At 40.1% G+C, this 17,780-nt stretch overlaps 2 protein-coding genes across 3 annotated transcripts; both read left to right on the forward strand.

Annotated features, from left to right (window-relative positions):
- The first annotated feature begins 673 nt into the window (after positions 1–673).
- DUSP19 (dual specificity phosphatase 19) lies at positions 674–6,730 on the forward strand. Its single transcript, XM_027461425.3, has 4 exons — positions 674–999; positions 1,079–1,125; positions 2,012–2,164; positions 5,478–6,730. The coding sequence occupies exons 1-4, from the start codon at positions 780–782 to the stop codon at positions 5,697–5,699; spliced, it is 642 nt and encodes a 213-aa protein (XP_027317226.2). The 5' UTR covers positions 674–779; the 3' UTR covers positions 5,700–6,730.
- NUP35 (nucleoporin 35) lies at positions 6,721–17,459 on the forward strand. 2 transcript variants are annotated; one of them, XM_027461423.3, is made up of 9 exons: positions 6,721–6,891; positions 7,301–7,474; positions 9,246–9,373; positions 10,999–11,059; positions 11,658–11,799; positions 12,178–12,247; positions 12,336–12,464; positions 16,612–16,776; positions 17,113–17,459. In XM_027461423.3, the coding sequence occupies exons 1-9, from the start codon at positions 6,873–6,875 to the stop codon at positions 17,188–17,190; spliced, it is 966 nt and encodes a 321-aa protein (XP_027317224.1). In that variant the 5' UTR covers positions 6,721–6,872; the 3' UTR covers positions 17,191–17,459. The 2 variants fall into 2 exon arrangements, with proteins under 2 accessions (XP_027317224.1, XP_027317225.1); XM_027461424.3 differs by having other exon boundaries at positions 6,737–6,891; positions 7,304–7,474.
- Positions 17,460–17,780: the final 321 nt, after the last annotated feature.

The following is a 17,780-nucleotide window of genomic DNA, read 5'->3' on the forward strand; positions in this document are numbered from 1 at the left end:
TAAATTTAGTTGTAGAAAATGATTGCCGAAAGCTACGTTTAGTCCTGGAGCCTTCTGTTTGGCACCTGTGTTACCTTTGTGTCTTCGCTGCCTTCCTGTCCCCATCCTAACTCTTTTCCTTAGTTTTATCTCTCAGTTTTCACTGTTGCTTTTCCTGACACCGCAGCAATCTGCCTTTCTCAGATGAATTTAATTTTATGTCTAATTCTTGTGATAAGATTGCCTCTGTAGTCCCTAGAAATAACTTTATACTGTTGCAGCTCCTAAAACTACTTATTGAATTGACTAGGCATTTGTAGACCTCCTTAGGTGGAACGAAATTGCCTGTAGTTGGTTCTATACTAGGGAACTATCAGAAGGATCTTTCCAGTCATATCCTGTCAGCACAAGGACATTTATGGATATTTTAACATCAGAGGGGATGCACTGTAGTAATTTATGCAACTTTATCCTATTAACTGACAAGGAGGATTTAAAAAAAATATAAAACTGAGGTGAATTTTGGGTGAAATTTAACGGCAATACCATGTAACTTTATGAATAAAAATGTCACACATAACACCATATGTAGCGTTATTTATAACTATATTTAGTGTTATATGTCATGTATATGACATACAACATTCCCTCAGCACGGCCGGGCGGGGCCGGGCGGGCGGTAATGGCGGCCACGGGGGCGGCGCGACCGTGAGCCCAGGCACCGCCCCGGGGCCGGGCCGGGCCGGGCCGTGCGGCGGGCAGCCGGTGCCGGTGTCGGTGCCGGTGTCGGTGCCGGTGCCATGCACTCCCTCGCCCAGGAGATCCGGAGCTTCTCCAGGGCCAAGCTGCGGCAGCAGCGCACGCGGGTGACGACGCTGACGGGCAGGCGGCTGGTGGAGACGTGGCGCGGCGCCTGCCTGCAGGTGGCCGAGGAGGAGGAGGCGCTGCCGGGCGGCGGCTTCGTGCGGGACCTGAGCTGCGACCTGCAGGTCGGCGCCGTGCGGCCCTGGCTGCTGCTGGGTGAGTGCGGGGCGAGGGGCGGCCGCCGAGGGGCCTGAGGGGAGCGGCGGCGGCGGCAACGGGCTCGCTGTCTTCGCAGGCTCGCAGGACGCCGCGCACGATCTGGAGACGCTCAGCAAGCACAAGGTAACGGGGGGGGGTATCCTTGGGTGATCTGTGCCTTCCCTTTGCTTTCTGTTTTATCATCCGCCTGTGGACTGACATGTCTCTTCTCTGCTGAAAATTCTTCCTCCAGTCTCTGGATTTGGGTGAGCACAGATCTTTTCATTTCCTCTCGTTTGTGATGAGAGGGAAAGGAAAACTTCAAGCACATGGCTTGTAGCAGGAGGTTTAAAGCCCACTGACCAGATTGTCTGACAGCAGGTCTTCCTTTTGTGGTACTAAATGTTGAGGTGTTAACAGGCATCTGTGACTATTGAGGTATTTATGGTCACTTGAAATTTCTTGAAGTTTCCCCGCAATATGTTGACTGTCACATCCAGTGTACCTAAAAACTTTTTTTTTTACAAACTGATATTTATTCTTTTCCTGTTGGACAGTGTGTCTGTACTGTAAAACAGAACTTCTGTTCCATCCTGAGCTGTTTAAGCTGCAGTGCTGAATCACATGACTCCTACTTGTAAACTGAAATGGATCTCGAATACCCACACAGACATTAAACAAATGAAAGCTAAGTCTTGAAATAGCTTCAGGAGGTATGAAGACTTGAAATACCTCTGTTGCCTGGATGGTAATTGACAGTTTGTTTCAGTTAAAGTGAAATTTAGCACAATATACATACATATATATATATATACAATATGTTGTGCTATATTTTTACTCACAGTAAGACTTGTGGAAAAAAGCACGTCATAGATGGCATATGTATGTAAAACTGATCAATGCGATTAGACATCTGCAGATTGTAACTTACACGAAGAATTATTTACCATTGTTACTGCTCATTTTGCTTGCTGTCTTTAGAAAATGCCCTTTTTTTCTTTTTTCTTTTTTTCTTTTTTTTTTAATTTAGGTTACGCATATTCTAAATGTGGCATATGGAGTCCAAAATGCCTTCGTTAATGACTTTATGTACAAGACCATTCCTATTCTGGACATCCCAGAAACTGATATCACCTCCTATTTCCCAGAATGTTTTGAGTTTATTGAGAAGGCCAAAAACCAGGTACAGTATATCAATAACTAATGCTATTAGTTATTTATTTCTCTATTTAAAGTATAAAGCAGCTTCTGTCAAAAATCATGCATCCACATACAGTTATGTACCAAGACTGTCAGAGAACGCGTTAATAGGCTTGGAGCCAACCAGTGATTTTAACTGTTGAAAAAAAAAAGACATAGCATAGGAAATAGCATGATGGGACTGCATTTGGGGTTGTTTGGCAGCCCTGCATATAACTGAGACTATCCCTGACTCTTACTTGTTATATTTGGGTTTACTGTATAATTTATAACAACCATTGTTTGTTATAAACACAATGATGTGACAACCAGATGTTATTGTACCTTATTTTACTATAGCTACCATATTCATTACTTACATAGCTTGAGATAAAAGAAGATAATCTTGCCCCAGCTTGCTTTGTGTCACACAATGTTCTTTCCTCTCATACATCATTTATAAGCTATGTGATACACATTGTCACTTAATGACCAATTCAAAGTTTCTTGTTACGGTTTCCACTTCATTTCTAAACGAGACTTGCCATTCATAACTGCATGGTGTTGCTTTCTGCTTCTGCTATTTATGTTCCAGTTATTATTTTGTAAACTACGTGGTTTTCCTGATTTCTTTTACAGAAATATCAGTAGTTTTGCAATGGAAAAGTTACTCAAAAGATCAGGTAGTTAATGGAATAGCTGTTCTGCAAGGTCAGTTCATGAAGCATATGATAGTAGCGTGGGGGCAAATCTCCAGATGTTTTTGAATCACTTTATTTGCTTTGTCAAGCTGGTGTTAAAAGTCCTTATGATAAAGTGTATCACGAAGGGCTATTTTGTGTAAGTAATTACAAAGAGATACTACTGTTTCATCTCCTAAAGTGGCAGAGGGAGAGACCCTTCACTGATGAGAAAACATGCTATATAAGAAATTATTACTAAAACATTGTTAACAATACAGTAGCGTGAGAGCATTTAAATTAGAGAATGTAAATAAAGCATGCACTGTTCAGCAAGTTGCTGACAGCTGGTACTTGTAACAGGATCGAGTTTTCTAAAACTGTTAACTGCTTGAATCTGTAGACATCACGGTACAAATTCTGATACTGATCAGAGCTCACCTCTTCCTCTAGGCTGCAAATTGGCAGGCGGATTTTCCATGACATGGTGACCTGTGTCAAATCATATGGCTCATATATAATGCAAAATTAGTCAAGAATGATGTGCCAAATTCAACTTCATATAAATAAGCAACAGGGTTTAGCAAGGAAAAATGAATGTGCTCAGTATTATATTTGATTTAATGTGATTGCCTGTGCTTTCAAGTCTACTCTGTGGATATCATTATATATAGTTTTTGGCAATGTATTACAAAGTAGGCATAAATAAAAACTTTAAAGCAATGTGAACGTGGAAAATAAAGCATGAACTCTACAAAGAAAAAAAAAAAGGATAACTTTCACTGCTTATTTTTTATCTTCAGTGCCACTGTTAAATATTAATCTCAATTATGGTAGGTTTGCCTGGAAAAAAAATCAGTAAAATAATATTTTTCTGAGTAAAATCACTAAAAACCGATTAAATCAGTAAATACTACTCCGGATCTACAGTGGTTAAGCTGCAGTAATTTCTTCATTAGCTGTAGCATAACAGCAATTTTAATGGTTTATTTTTATAAAGGAGACAGTGGATTATGGGTTGCCAGTGACAATTCCTAAGTGAGGGGAGGTACATGTAGAAGTCTGCCTTCTACTGTGCTACAATCTGTGATTAGGAAACACACCCCTATGAATGTGAGCAAGTAAATGAAGGCTGCAGTTTCTAGCAGGCGATGTGAAGGGGATGTGATTTCCATTGTGAAAAAAGAGTGGGTTTGTGATTCATTTTGCTGGGATGCACAAGCTTAGATTCAGTTCCTAGCTCCGCCATAATCTTATTGTGTTAACTTGAGCAAGTCATTCCTCGCCTCTCAGCTTAGCATTTCATCAACAAGGATAATACAACTCATACTCCTTTGTCTTATTTTTTTAAATTGGAAGACTTTTGGAGCAGGAACCATTTTCTGCTCTGTGTGTACATGAATACACCAGGTAATTGGAACTCCCAGCTTTGTGACATAAATCATAAAGTTCTTGCAGCTCTGTTGGGTACAACATCTTTTTTCTTCCTCTGGGCAACATGTCCATTGAATAACTTGTGCATGTGAAGGACAGACAGAGCAGGCTGTTTATGTCTAGAAGATATTTGCATAGCCTCAAATACGTTTGATTGTATCGTGTTTTAATATCTTCATTCAGAATATGGAGATGCTCATGATTTTGTTGTTGTTGAAAAGTGGTGTTTGGCAAACAGTTCAGGCCAAGCCTTTGCCAGGCCATAGACTGGCACACAACCATGACAAGGTCACAGAACCTGGGCACTGGAAATGTGTCTGAAGCCACTAGATTATTTAGATGTCTTTGTGCTCAGTGTTTTGTAATGGAACTTGCAACATCTTTGTAGAGTCATTCAGGTGTCTCGAAGATTGTGCAAGAAATTTTTAAGTAGGCTAATACTAATTCTGTATGTAACACAGGCTAAGCCTGATTTTAACCACCAGGAGAAACATTTGTGAATTGACAAGAAGCTCAGTAGCATTGGGTTTTGCACCTTAGTCCCCAGGCAAGGGGCCATAGTTGAAGCAGCTGTACCAACCACTACAATTGTATCAGCAGTGTGATGGTGAGGTAGAGATTTGTTGCAAATCACACGATATCTTTTCTGATTTCTCTATTCCTATGCATGATCCTGCTTACCCAGAATCTTCACTGAAGAACTCCAGAGTACACAAGAAGCGTGTGACTGAAACTACAGGATGTTCTAATATCTGCCTCTGTGCCTAGCTGTTTGCTGCCTTTCTGTATTTTTAACCTGGTAACAAGATAGAGTTAAGTTCCTTTCCATATTGCAAATAAAATAAATTTTAAAGTTAGCACCCAAGTAGATCAAGGATCCCAGATATCTGTGATTTGGTTTTTATGTAAGGGGGCAGTTGGAAGGTGTTGGGGAAAGAGACACAGGAATGTTTTTCAGTTCTGAAACGTTAGTTAGATCTGAAGTCTTTGGTAATTATAAAGTGGCCTTGATTACAAAAATATTCAGTTTTGGGCTCATATATTTGTTTTTGGAGTTATTTGTGTGTATATATTTGCTTTGAGCTCAGCAAGGAGCTTTTAATAACTTTGAGTAGACTGTAGATAAAGTTCCTTTGCTATAATGTTTCTTGTTTTTATCTACTTAACAAATATCCCAATTAATGTTTCATTTGTTTCTTGAAGGATGGTGTGGTGCTGGTCCACTGTAATGCAGGAGTCTCTCGTGCAGCAGCAATAGTCATCGGTTTTCTGATGAATTCAGAAAGACTGAATTTTGCTAGTGCCTATTCCTTGGTGAAAAATGCAAGGCCGGCTGTTTGTCCAAATCCTGGCTTCATGGAGCAGCTTCACAAGTACGAAGAACAGAATACAAAGGCAAATGGAAGCATAGATGATCACGACTGATCAAAAGGGCAAAGTGAAACAATCTGTTCTGACTATACAGTACCAGATGCTGGTTGTACTTTAATCTCTCGTTTTGCAGTCCCCTTTCACAGGTGCATTTTGAAGTCTTTATTTTTATTTATTTATTTTTTTTCTCCCCGGTGTTCACTGTTCTGTCCCCATTTTTCAGCATCTAGTCTAAAGGCCATATGGTACTACACTGATTTGAGAGATGATCTAACCCAAGAGCAAGCTTTTCCTAGTGCAAGGATAAAAGATAATTTTTCTTTGCAATAGTAGAATAAAGAGATTTTTTTTTAATTGAACCATCAGAGAATGCAGGTAGTAGAGAATGGAAATAAAATCTTGACTGAGATAATGAAGTTGCCCTATTTTCTTTAATGCTAAACCAAATCTTTATCCATCCTAGCTGACTGTAAAATCTAGATAATAAGATGTTCATATAATAAATTAACTTCCTATTGGATCTTAAATTGGTAGTGCAACTAAAAAGGAATTTATTACTTTTTGTGGGCTAGCCAGCCATTAAATATTTTTAGAAATTAAAACAGATGGTCTTTTGATGGAAGCAAAAAGGTGTAGGATGCTTTAATGCTTCATTTCTTTCTACTATTTCCCATCAAGCAGTGACTTGAAGTGCACTAATATGATGCTTGTGAAGTGGTGGGAACCAAGCTATCATTTTTTTTGGTAGTTACTTCAGTGGAGATATGAAGAACATTTGTATCTCCCTGATGCTGCCTTGTCTTTGCATTCAGTCCTTCACTCCTGCCCCCTCACTCTCTTGCACATCATATGTAAGGAACAGACACCATAGGATAGATAGCACTAATTTATTTTTCTTCGTACCATCCTGACAGTTCTCAGGCTGGGAAAAGTGTCTTAAGTTGATATGTATGCAAAACAAAACAAAACACAAAACCACACCACAGAATCTGTTTAAAAAAAAAATAAAATGTTATTAACAGCTGTATTTTTGCTCTAAGCGGTTGGATATATGTTGGTACGCAATAAAACGAGAAAAAATAAAAGCACTGCGTCTGGCTGCTCTGTCACAGTGCCTGAGGCGGGAGGCGGGCCCGGCACAAGATGGCGGCGGGAAGTGACGGCGGGAGGAAGGGCCGGCCCGTTTGAAAGCGCTGCCGCCGCTGGCCCTTTCCCGCCGCCTCCGCCATGGAGCTGCCGCCCGCAGGTGAGCTGCGGTGCTGTCCGCGACCCTCTGGGCTCCTTCCCCTTCTCTCCCCGTCCGCAGGGAGCCTCCGGGGGGCTGCGAGCCTGGGCGCGGCGGCTGGGCTGAGGGGAAGCGGCGAGGTGGGCGCGGTGGGCCCGGGCCAGGCGGCGTGGGAGGCCGGGCTGGTCAGGGTGCACCCCTAATGCGAGGCGCCACCACGGCGATATTTGTTAGGAGCAGAGGCTCGGCGCGGCGCTTCTTGTTGTTTTTAAAAAGGAAAGACCGAGATATCTTATGTTTCAAGCAGGCGAAGTTGCAGCGTCTCACTCGCGATATATTCTTCTCTTTTAAACCGACCCGCTGCTGAGGCAGCGTGGTGGCGCGGAGCGTTTGAGGCGCTGGGTGTTTCTGACCCTCGTTTGCCTTGCAGCAGGAGCGGAGCCGATGACTCTGGGCTCCCCCACGTCCCCCAAGCCAGGAGCCAGCGCGCAGTTCCTGCCCGGCTTCCTGATGGGCGACCTGCCTGCGCCGGTGACCCCGCAGCCCCGCGCCCTGAGCGGCCCTGCTGTCGGCGTGATGGAAATGAGATCCCCCCTGCTTGCAGGTCAGCGCTCAGAACATGTGGAGAATTCAGCCCGAAAGAAAAAGCTTGCTTCATGTTATTGCTCAGCGTGGCTGCTGCAGGCTTTATAATCTGCTTAACGCTGTGTTCATGCACGTTCAGTTAAGTTTGTTAAAGTTCTTCACAGTAGACTTAATAAATGCTTTAAACATAGCAGCTTTGGTACCAGAAACAGTTGCTTTTACAGGGAAGGTAACATGAGCCTTGCCTAACGTAAAATCATTTTCTATATCTCTTTACACGTTGACTGTATGTAGAGCTATCAACGTTTTCTTTGCTTGCAGCAGAGAGATGTGTTTGCAAACTTCTACAGGCAGCTTCTGGAGGCAGCTGGTTTCTTTACAGTGAATTCTAGAAAGCCTTTATTTGTTTTTCAGACTTACAAAACTGGAAAGAGAAAAATTAGGATATATACTCCTTAATTAGTGTATAGTAGTTTAATTTTATGGGTTGGAGTAGTGACATTTCCCAGCAATAGATGCAGAAGAATTTTTTTTTTTTTTTTTTAACCTGTGCTTCAGGAATGACGACATTACATGTCAGTTTCATAGAAGAATGAAGCAATAGTTGTACCTCTGTCTTTTTCGTATCATGGGTGGTCTTGGCTTTAGTAATGAATTATTTGGCCTAATATAGATACAAGGTGGCATTTGTGTGCTACCTGTTTGGAAGAAAGTAAATGTGAAAGTACTCCAAGATAATCTTTCTCTTTTAGTTTCATAGTAGGAGTGGTTGTCTGTTGTTTTCCTGCTTTCTGTTTGTGTTTTTTCTCTTTAAATACAAGTCTCTTAGGAAACTTTGGCATATGATTATTTCACATGAATTTGGCCTAATAATTTTTTAAAGGGATTATTACAGCCATGGAGTTTCAGTTACAGAAAAGGAGAAATGAATAAGATACTAACCAAAATGAGTGGTTAAGTACATGCTTTGAACTTAGGCCTTGACAGTGGAGTACTTTATTAATGCAGTGTAGCAGCTCTTGAGTGTATTACACTGTTGAGAGAGTATTGAAGCTCAGAGTTAAGGATTGAAAAGTACTTCTGAAAAGCTTAAGTGACACGTTTTTTTCTGTAAGTAAAAGCTGTTTGTTCAAACCGCTTTTTCTGCGGTAAAGCCACACAAAGTATTCAAAGGCGTATATAAAAATATTTCAGTCAGTGAAAAAAGGGAGATTAGTTTACTTCATCCTGTCCAAATGCGAAGTAGTTCTTGTTTTCAAGAGCTTACGCTTTTCTTTCTAATGAAGTTTCATATTAAATAAAGGAGTTGGACAGTGGGGTTGTGATGGCATGTGTCATGTTTGTGCACTTCTTTGTATGATTCTTTAGCATGTAGTATGCCCCTGAAGTCTTAAACATAGTTTTTCATCTCTGCTACAAGAGGTTAGTCTTTGAAACAATGAAGCTCTATCTCTAATCTGCCTCAAAATAGAAAAATACCAGCAGTTCTGAGCATAGCTACAAAGAGCAAGTGCGTGTAAGTAGTGAATGTAACGAGTTTAATCAGGTGTATTTGGTATCCAGAGATCTGTAAGTTTTAAATGCTGTTTCTGTAAAGAGACCTCCTGGTAAATAGGAGGTATTCTTGCACAGAACATTCAAACCTGAACAGTTTGGTCAGCTGCTCTTAACCCCTAGTGAACGAATCAACTCTGTCATGACTAAATTTCTGTTGAACTTCCAAGAGCAATTAGCCCTAGACTGAAATTACAAGTTTTCTCATGTTTTTCATTTTATCCTTTTAATTGCAGGTGGCTCTCCCCCACAGCCAGTAGTCCCCACGCACAAAGACAAAAGCGGTGCTCCACCAGTTAGAAGCATATATGATGACTTATCTAGTCCTGGGCTTGGATCTACACCACTAACCTCAAGAAGACCAGTAAGTGTTTAAAGTACTGCCTTTTCCTTAGCAGATGTGAGATAGCTCCATGATTGCATCTCTCAGGGTACAGAGGAACAGGCACACAAAATAACTAAATTAAGTAACAGCATGATCTGAAGACTCACCAGACACTTCACTACAATGGTTTATATAACTGAGAATTTAGAAAAGTGAAGTAATAAGGTGTCTCCTGTTGTTAAGGTTTTTCGATAGACTGCAGAGAAAGAAAAACAGGAATCCTTCTGTTGTGCTTTGTATGTGACAAATGTGAACTTGTTACAGCTTTTCACCTTTCTGTTGATTTATTAAGCTGCTGATTTCCAGAAAGGTCCAAATATGTGTGCTTTTTCTTTTAGTAGGCAACAGAGGCAATGCTACCAAGGTAGAAGGAAACTTATGTTGAGTAAAATATCTGATCAAGATTTGGGTGAGAGGGTGGGATTAACTTTAAAAGAGCAGCAGTAAAATTTCTAGAAGGTTATGCTAATAATAAGTTCCTCTGCTTACCTCAACTGAGCAGTCAAGCGTTAGTGGGTTAGCGTCAGTGAACATGCATCTGTTGATGCAGGGAGAAGGCCTTTCACTGGTTGAGTAGACATTTCATTGAATTTTGCCTTCTGAAAGGTTTATTCTGAATGCTTTCCAAAGAGGGAAAGAGTCCTTTACTGTGTTAAAGGACTAGATAACTTAAAAAAAAAAAAATTAATAATGAGAATGCATGCGGCTGGGCTCACAAGTACTGCAGTTCATTTGAACTTCTTTCTAAGATATGCCATGATTGCAGATAAAAAAAAAAAAAAATGCTAAAATTGTTTCAGATATTCAAATTCTTTTTTTTTTTTTTTTTTTTAAACAAACAAAAGAACAACATCCCAAACTATTAGCAATTAGAACTTGACACTAAATAATTTAGAGGGAAAGTAGTGATGACTATAATTGTTCTGAGCTGTTTAGAAGGTGAAAAACAGATGGTGGTTTGTGATACTGGCATCCTTTCCATCAGGATGCACTTAGTGTGAATTGCTGGCTGATAGCAGTGGTGAAACGCCTATTTTGGGAAAGATGCAGTAGAAGACTTCTGAGTATTGATACCAAAAGTTACCAAGCTTCACAAAGTACATGTGACTGGTGTTAGGTGAAGGGTTTGTTAACCAAATTTTCCAATGCTTAGAGCTTGACCTAAATTTAAGTAAGCCTTTTTTCTTGTATAACAGCAGTGCTTTCTTGTTAGTTAAAATACTCTAGATGCTTTCAATCCTGTTGCTTGTGTTGCTTGCCTTATGTGGAGTAGTTTGGTCTGCATTCCTGTACACCCTAATACTTAACTCTTGATAAGAGGCTTAAATTTAACTGCATATTTTAAGGTTTACTAATCAGTTGGAAACTCCAGAATGTAATAGTTGAGGCCTACTGGGTGCTGGAATGTAAAAGGTGTCAAATAGCTTCTTTAGGAACCTTGTGTTAAATATAAATGTAATGTCTGCTATTACTCGTAAGTTACTCCTAACTTAAGGCAGGCTCAATATTCCCGCCTGACACTTCGGTTGCCTTAAGAAGATCTCTTCTGATCTGAACAGCGTACCAGTAAGAATGATTTGTTACTTTCTGTGTTTTTAATGCAGGCCAGCTTTTCCCTAACACAGAGCCCGCTGGTTGGAAATATGCCATCAACCTCTGGAACAGGTAGATGTTCTATTAAAATTGGCAATTTACTTTGTTAATTCATTCCTTAGTAGGCAAAAATCATAAATGTCCAAACTACACCAACTCCTTGCTAAGTTGCAAAGGACCTGCATCTGTTCTTTTAACTAGCTTTTCAGATAGTGTGTGGATAGGAAATACTTTTCCGTTCAGGCTGGCTGACTTTCAGTCAACTTTACTTACTCCTTATATAGAATCTTCCTCAAGTGAGCACAGAGGTGTTTATACTTGAGTTAAACTGCAGAGATTGATGACTGGCCTTCCATCTTCATATTTTCTGTATGAACCCATGGCTTCTTGCTAAGCTGAACTCTGGGTGCACTGTTCTTATTTGATACCTGTATTCATCTGCTGCTGTTTAGGGGTTAAGGAGGAAGCTAGGGAACTTGTCACAAAACTTAGTAGTATCTTGTCAGTTATGAAGTTTGGATTAACTTACTGTCTGTCTGCAAATAAACCTCTACCAAACCTCTTTCATGTACAAGTGAAACGCTTAATACTGAATTTAATTCTTTTAGTAGAGGCTTTTAAGCTGTCTTGCAAAAATAACTTGCTAAACAGCACCATTTCAATTTAACAGCTTCAAGTGTGTTCAGTCCTGCAAGTATTGGACAGCCCAGGAAGACTACTCTATCTCCTGCTCAGCTAGATCCTTTTTATACTCAGGGTGATTCCCTAACTTCAGAAGATCAACTTGATGACACATGGGTAACTGTATTTGGGTAAGTTAATGTCTCAAATATTAGGAGCATCATGGGTGAAGTCTTGGCAGTGTATGGTAACAAGTAGCGCTTGGATGTTGTTGCCATCTGGCATTCCTGGGTTATGCAGGAAATACAGCTGTGGTTAAAGCCAGCAGTTGTACATAGCTGTTAACTTAAACTGCATTATTATTATTTTCAGTTGAAAAGGCACCATTCTACAATTTTGTGTGGCAAAGTAAAATTGCCTAGAAGATAGCATTACACAAGTTACTGCTTCTAAAACAGTATTAACGTATTGGTCTGTTCTGGATTTCTTAAAGCCCTTCACAGAGTTGCATTTTAGCACCAAAAATCCTGAACAACTCATAATTTTGGAGAATTTTTCCTGTCTTTCAGGTTTCCTCAAGCATCTGCTTCATATATTCTTCTACAGTTTGCTCAATATGGAAACATACTAAAGCACGTGGTAGGTCTTTCGAAACTTATTTCTGGAAACACTGTCTCATTGTTTAAAAAGACTAAATTTCACAATTTTTTCATTTAATCGCACGTAGATGTCCAACACAGGAAATTGGATGCATATTCGATATCAGTCTAAGCTTCAAGCCCGAAAAGCCTTAAGCAAAGATGGAAGAATTTTTGGTGAATCTATCATGATTGGTGTCAAACCTTGTATAGATAAAGTAAGTTAACTACTGCTCTCATTTAAATGTAAGGCACTCTGCTTTTGGAGTTCCTCTTTATTTCCTCCACTCCCTTTATTTTTTTTTTTTTTGTTTGAATAACAAAGCAGCATGTAGTTGTTATATAGTCTATTATACCTTACGTGAATTTTTCTTACTTAGTCAACAAAATGACCTGCTGAGAAGGATCGTTATGGGAAATCTGTGACAGATGGAAGCTATAATACATGGAGTTGTGTTGCTGCGTAAGATAAAGTGAAACCATAACATAGAGACAAGTGAGGGACTACGGTAGATGCGTGAGGGTGGATTAAGACTGCTATTGCTCCCAGTTGTCGCTTGAATCTTCTGACTCCTTTTTATGTGACTACTTGCCTGATGCTGACTCTTTAGTTTATCTTACTACATTAGGCAGAAAACCTGTGAGCAACACAGTCCTAACCCTATTCTTCTTTTGTCTACTCTAAGGATAAGTGACACAAAGAAATAATGTAAGTTTTCAGTTGTAAACCTTCTGAGAAGAATGTCCTAGAAATTGAGCTTGAAATTACTTGATCTCTTATCAGATTGAAGCATTCTTTATATTGATTAAAATTCAGAGACAAACATAGTTCAGTGCCCCTTTCTTCCATGGGCTTCTAATGGTAGGGGTTTGGTTCTCTCTTCTTATTTAATATTTTGCTTTCCAGTTTGTATCACTGACTGCATTTCCTATAAACAGAAACTCTACACGTGATGATTTGGGACATTTGTCAGATATCTGATCTCTTCCTTGTTTTTGAATTCTTATTGCTTCTTGTGTATAGTGTCTGCTTTAAAATATGAACAAACAATCTGTACTGTGGAGGCAAGTGAATTCTGGAGACAAAGCCATTGAGGGCTTGACATTAGCCTGTAAAACTTCTTGCAATTTGTAAGAAATGACTGAGTCGCAAATGGGATTGCAATTAAAGTTTACAATTTATTAAATGAATAGAGGCAAGCAAACAGCACTGGGTGTGCCAGGAGTCTCTGCTCTACCAAGATGGATGCAAGTTACATCAGGCAGCTGGTTTTTATGCTCCTAGGCTAATACAGATTATTACTACTTCTAGAAAAGGCAGGGTTATTATAATTAGTTCCTGAAATCCAAATCCTCCCACTGGAGCATGCGTATCAGTCTCCAGTGGTCCCTCTGGGGGTTTCTCGTGCTGAAGGCTCATAGTCTTCCTCCCGAGCTTTGTCCTTGTCCTTCTCCTTGGTCCATGTTGGCCGGATGTCAGAGACTTGCGCAGCATCCCATGCAAGCTTCGTCTTTTAGTTGTCTTTCAGCTTTTCCCTTCTCCTTAATTTCTTGGCCAGATATCAGAGACTTGCATAGTGTCCCATGCAATAGTCATAGTAGTTAGCAGTTATTCTGAAACCCCTTTGTTTTCTTATCCCCTAGCCCCGGGCCTCAATGTTAACCCTTCAAATCCCTTATTGACACAAATTGCTGGACCATTCCTGTGCATGATACAAGAACTAGATACGTTAACCACTCTGTTTTTCTTAGACTTGTGGTTATACAAGGGTATGTAAGACAGAAGCTCACATTTCCACATATCATGTGGCCCTAGCATTGTTCCATATTGACACGAATCAGATGAACATATTTCACAATCCCCCATCTCCTTTTTCATGGTATTGATTCATGTTTTCCTTTACAATCGAGTCAATACTTGCCAAATTGATATCAATTTTGGATCTTCATTTGTTTTTATTATCATCAGGGAATGGGTTTTCTCTTTCCCTGGTTCTGGGTCAACAGGTACTGCAGATATTTGCATTCTTTGTATAAGCGAGTGTATTAGTCTGGTAATACAAGGTATTAAACATGGAATTATTAACAATCCTCCACATATCCCCAATACAATCATGCTTATTTTAGCAAGCCAATCACCACCCATAAAGCCCCCTCCCACAGTCCTCCTACATCGATTCCATTCCAAGTTTGAACTGGGACATATGCAATTTTCTACGTTTCTTTTACAAGTTCATTTACAGCTTTTCCTTCTGTTGTGGTTTAACCCGGCTGGTAGCTAAACACCACACAGCTGTTTGCTCACCCCCCCCTCCTTCTCGGGGATGGGGGAGAGAAATGGGAAAGTGAAGCCCGTGAGTTGAGATAAAGACAGGAAAATAATAATAACAATAATAATAACAACAATAATGATGACAATAGTACTACTAATAGTAATGTGTACAAACAAGTGATGCACAATGCAATTGCTCACCACCTGCTGACTGATGCCCAGCCTAACCCTGAGCAGTCCAGTCATCCTCCCCCCGCTAGCCACCCCTATATATTGTTTAGCATGGTGTCAGATGGTGTGGATTACTCCCTTTGGCCAGTTTGGGTCAGCTGTTCTGGGTCTGTCCCCTCCCAGCTCTTGCTGCACCCCCAGCCTGCCCGCTGGCAGGACAGAGCAAGAAGCTGAGACGTCCTTGGCTTGGTGTAAGCGCTGCTTTGCAACTATTAAAACATCAATGTGTTATCAGCATTCTTCTTATCCTAAGTCAAAGCATAGCATCCTACCAGCTACTAGCAAGAACCACCTTCATCATCAATCTCTAAACAGCAATTACTAAGGTTAAATTTTCCACAGACTCCTCCTCCTTGTGCTCTAGTAAGTAATCCAAAGCTAAGCGATTTTGATACAAAGCAGTTCTCATCTTGGTATTTGGTTTTGCAGTTAATCCAAGTGCATCTCTGGTTTTATTTACAGCTATTTCTACTACAGCTTGTAACCTAGTTTTTCTATTAAGCATATATATTGGGGTCCTATAGCCCCAGGATCCATCTTCTGCCCACATAGCTGGATCATAATAGGCAAACGCCTTCAATTGGGTTGGGCCCGCTTTCAGGGTCGATTTGGGCTTGTGTTGCAATTCAGCCTGTTGGGGTAATCCAGCTCCTGGAAAACGAATCACAATTTTATATGGGTTTAAAAAAAGTTTATGTTATTTTCTCGGGACAACCTGACCTTAGTGTGGGAGAAGTCTGGTCGAGGCCCTCTCACTCAGCAGTCAATACCCATAGGGGTTGCCTCCCTCGGTAGACCATACACACCGCAGTGGAGGGTCCTGCCCCGGTCTTGCCTTCTCCCTTTGCTCCCTTCAGGCTTGTCCCCTGTATCTGGTGCCCTTAATTCATGCAGAGCCTCATTGCCAGAATATTAGTCCCTCTTTAGCCTTAGTTTCAGATGAAAGGGAGGAAATTAGATGAACACATCTCACAAATTGAAAAGTAAATAAGATGGATTTTATATCAGTATGGGCTTCTGATTTAAAAGTAGATATAAGGATGAGGGGAACACATGGAAATGAGTGAGCAGTCAGCAGCCACCTACATAAGATGCTAATCCTACCCAGTATTCTACCCAGTATTTTTGGAAAGCTTTCCTCTGCCACACATGTTTCTGGATTTCTGCTTTCCTTAGGCTGGTTGAATGCTCTGTATGGATGCTCCACTGAGTCAGAATCCAATAAATCATGTCTCTCCTGACTGGTTGTCATTTTCCCGTCTTGTGTTCTCTGGATCCTTCTTGGAATGCATAGCTTACATCAAGTGGCTTGTTGTGTCTTCCGTTTCATATGCATTCCCTTCTAAATGCACATAAATAAGCTTAGAAAAGGAGCCTGAAGACTCTATTTTGTAGCGTTTGCTAAAGGGAGTAAATGAAGCTTCTTGGTAAACTGAATCTGACCCAGAAGGTGCAAGTTCATAAAGGCTTGGAGGCTCTCCTAAACAGAACAGATAAAATATTTTAGACATATCTAGGAGGAGGATGTTATGCTACTTGTGTTCAAATGGGCCTGAAAAAGATGAGGCTTGTTGCAAGTTTTACAGTATTCTATGTATGATTTCAAATTTGGCTGATGTTTAGTACATGCAGCCAACAGATTATGAGCTTTGCTTTGCGGTGGCACCTAATGCAAAATACACATAACTGCAGTGAGAAAAATGCTTGGAGTTGTGTGTAAGCACCTTGTGTGCTCTCTACTGACAGGCACTTTAAGTGTACTTATCGCTTTCTATGGCATACGAATGCTTCTATCAACTCCAGATAAATTTACAAACGCTACTTTTAAATATTCACTTATATTGCATTAACCTTTTTTCTAGACTGTGATGGAAAACTTTGAAAGAAGCTCTACATCTCCAGTGTCTTCAGTTTTCACTCCACCTACAAAATCTGTAGGCACACCAGTACAACCTGCAAGTACTCCAAGAATTTCTACAATGAGACCTCTTGCAACAGCATATAAAGCTTCCACTAGTGACTACCAGGTATTCTAAGGGAAACGGAAATGTGTGTTTTTTGTGTTGTGTGTGAGGCTTGATATGCTTTAATAGGACCTTGGGCCTTTTTCTTGTCAGTTCTTACAGTGATTGGGTAAAGATGTGACACAGGTACAAACTTTGTCAGTTTGGCCTATAAAATCATTAAAAAAAAAAACCAACAAAAACACAACTCTTCACTTTTCCAGAGATTGAGAACTATTGAAACTTAGGTGTTTGTCAATATATAGTAACGTTTAAATTACAAAAAAAAAGTTAGTGTAAAAAGAATTAACTATACACGAACTGATTTTTTTTCTCTTACTGTTTTTCCCTGTTTTCTAGGTGGTTTCTGACAGACAGACGCCTAGGAAAGATGAAAGTATTGTATCTAAAGCAATGGAATATATGTTTGGCTGGTAATATACAAGAGGAAGTAACATACTGAGTTGGTCAGGGTTTGAAATATGCTACTGTCATCAGTGGTTAGTTGTATAACTACTGGTGTCAGTATTTTAATTTGCATCTCACCTGTTATGCCTTCAACGAATTCAGCAGACATGTAGCTTGCACTTTAAATGATGGCAATGTACACATGGTTTTAAAAACTGAATCCGTGTAAATAAGTGCTTGTTTCCTGTTTGTGCTCTGAATGCATGATTGTAAAAATATAAGCACTGACTTTTCCTCTGTGATGACTTTCTGTGAATTACTTCCCAGTAAAGATGATGGCATACTTGCAGGAAGAATGCTATTTACAGCTGGCTCCCCGGGACAGAGACGGTTCTTAGTACATGTGATTTTAATTCTTTTTTAGTCTGTATTCATTGTTTTACAATTATCTGACATCTTGTTCCAGATGTCACAGCAACCTTTTAATTGTTTTATTAATAAAGCTAAGTAAAGTTAAGTTTTCTTAGATTCTTTTTAGAGAAGTATGAGTTCTAGTTCTATTAGGAAATACTGTTTGCATTACTCTTAATAGTATGATGCTGCTTAATCTTTATAGAAGT

Source organism: Anas platyrhynchos, chromosome 7 (assembly GCF_047663525.1).
Source record: "Anas platyrhynchos isolate ZD024472 breed Pekin duck chromosome 7, IASCAAS_PekinDuck_T2T, whole genome shotgun sequence".
In the NCBI taxonomy this organism is placed as follows: Eukaryota; Metazoa; Chordata; class Aves; order Anseriformes; family Anatidae; genus Anas; species Anas platyrhynchos.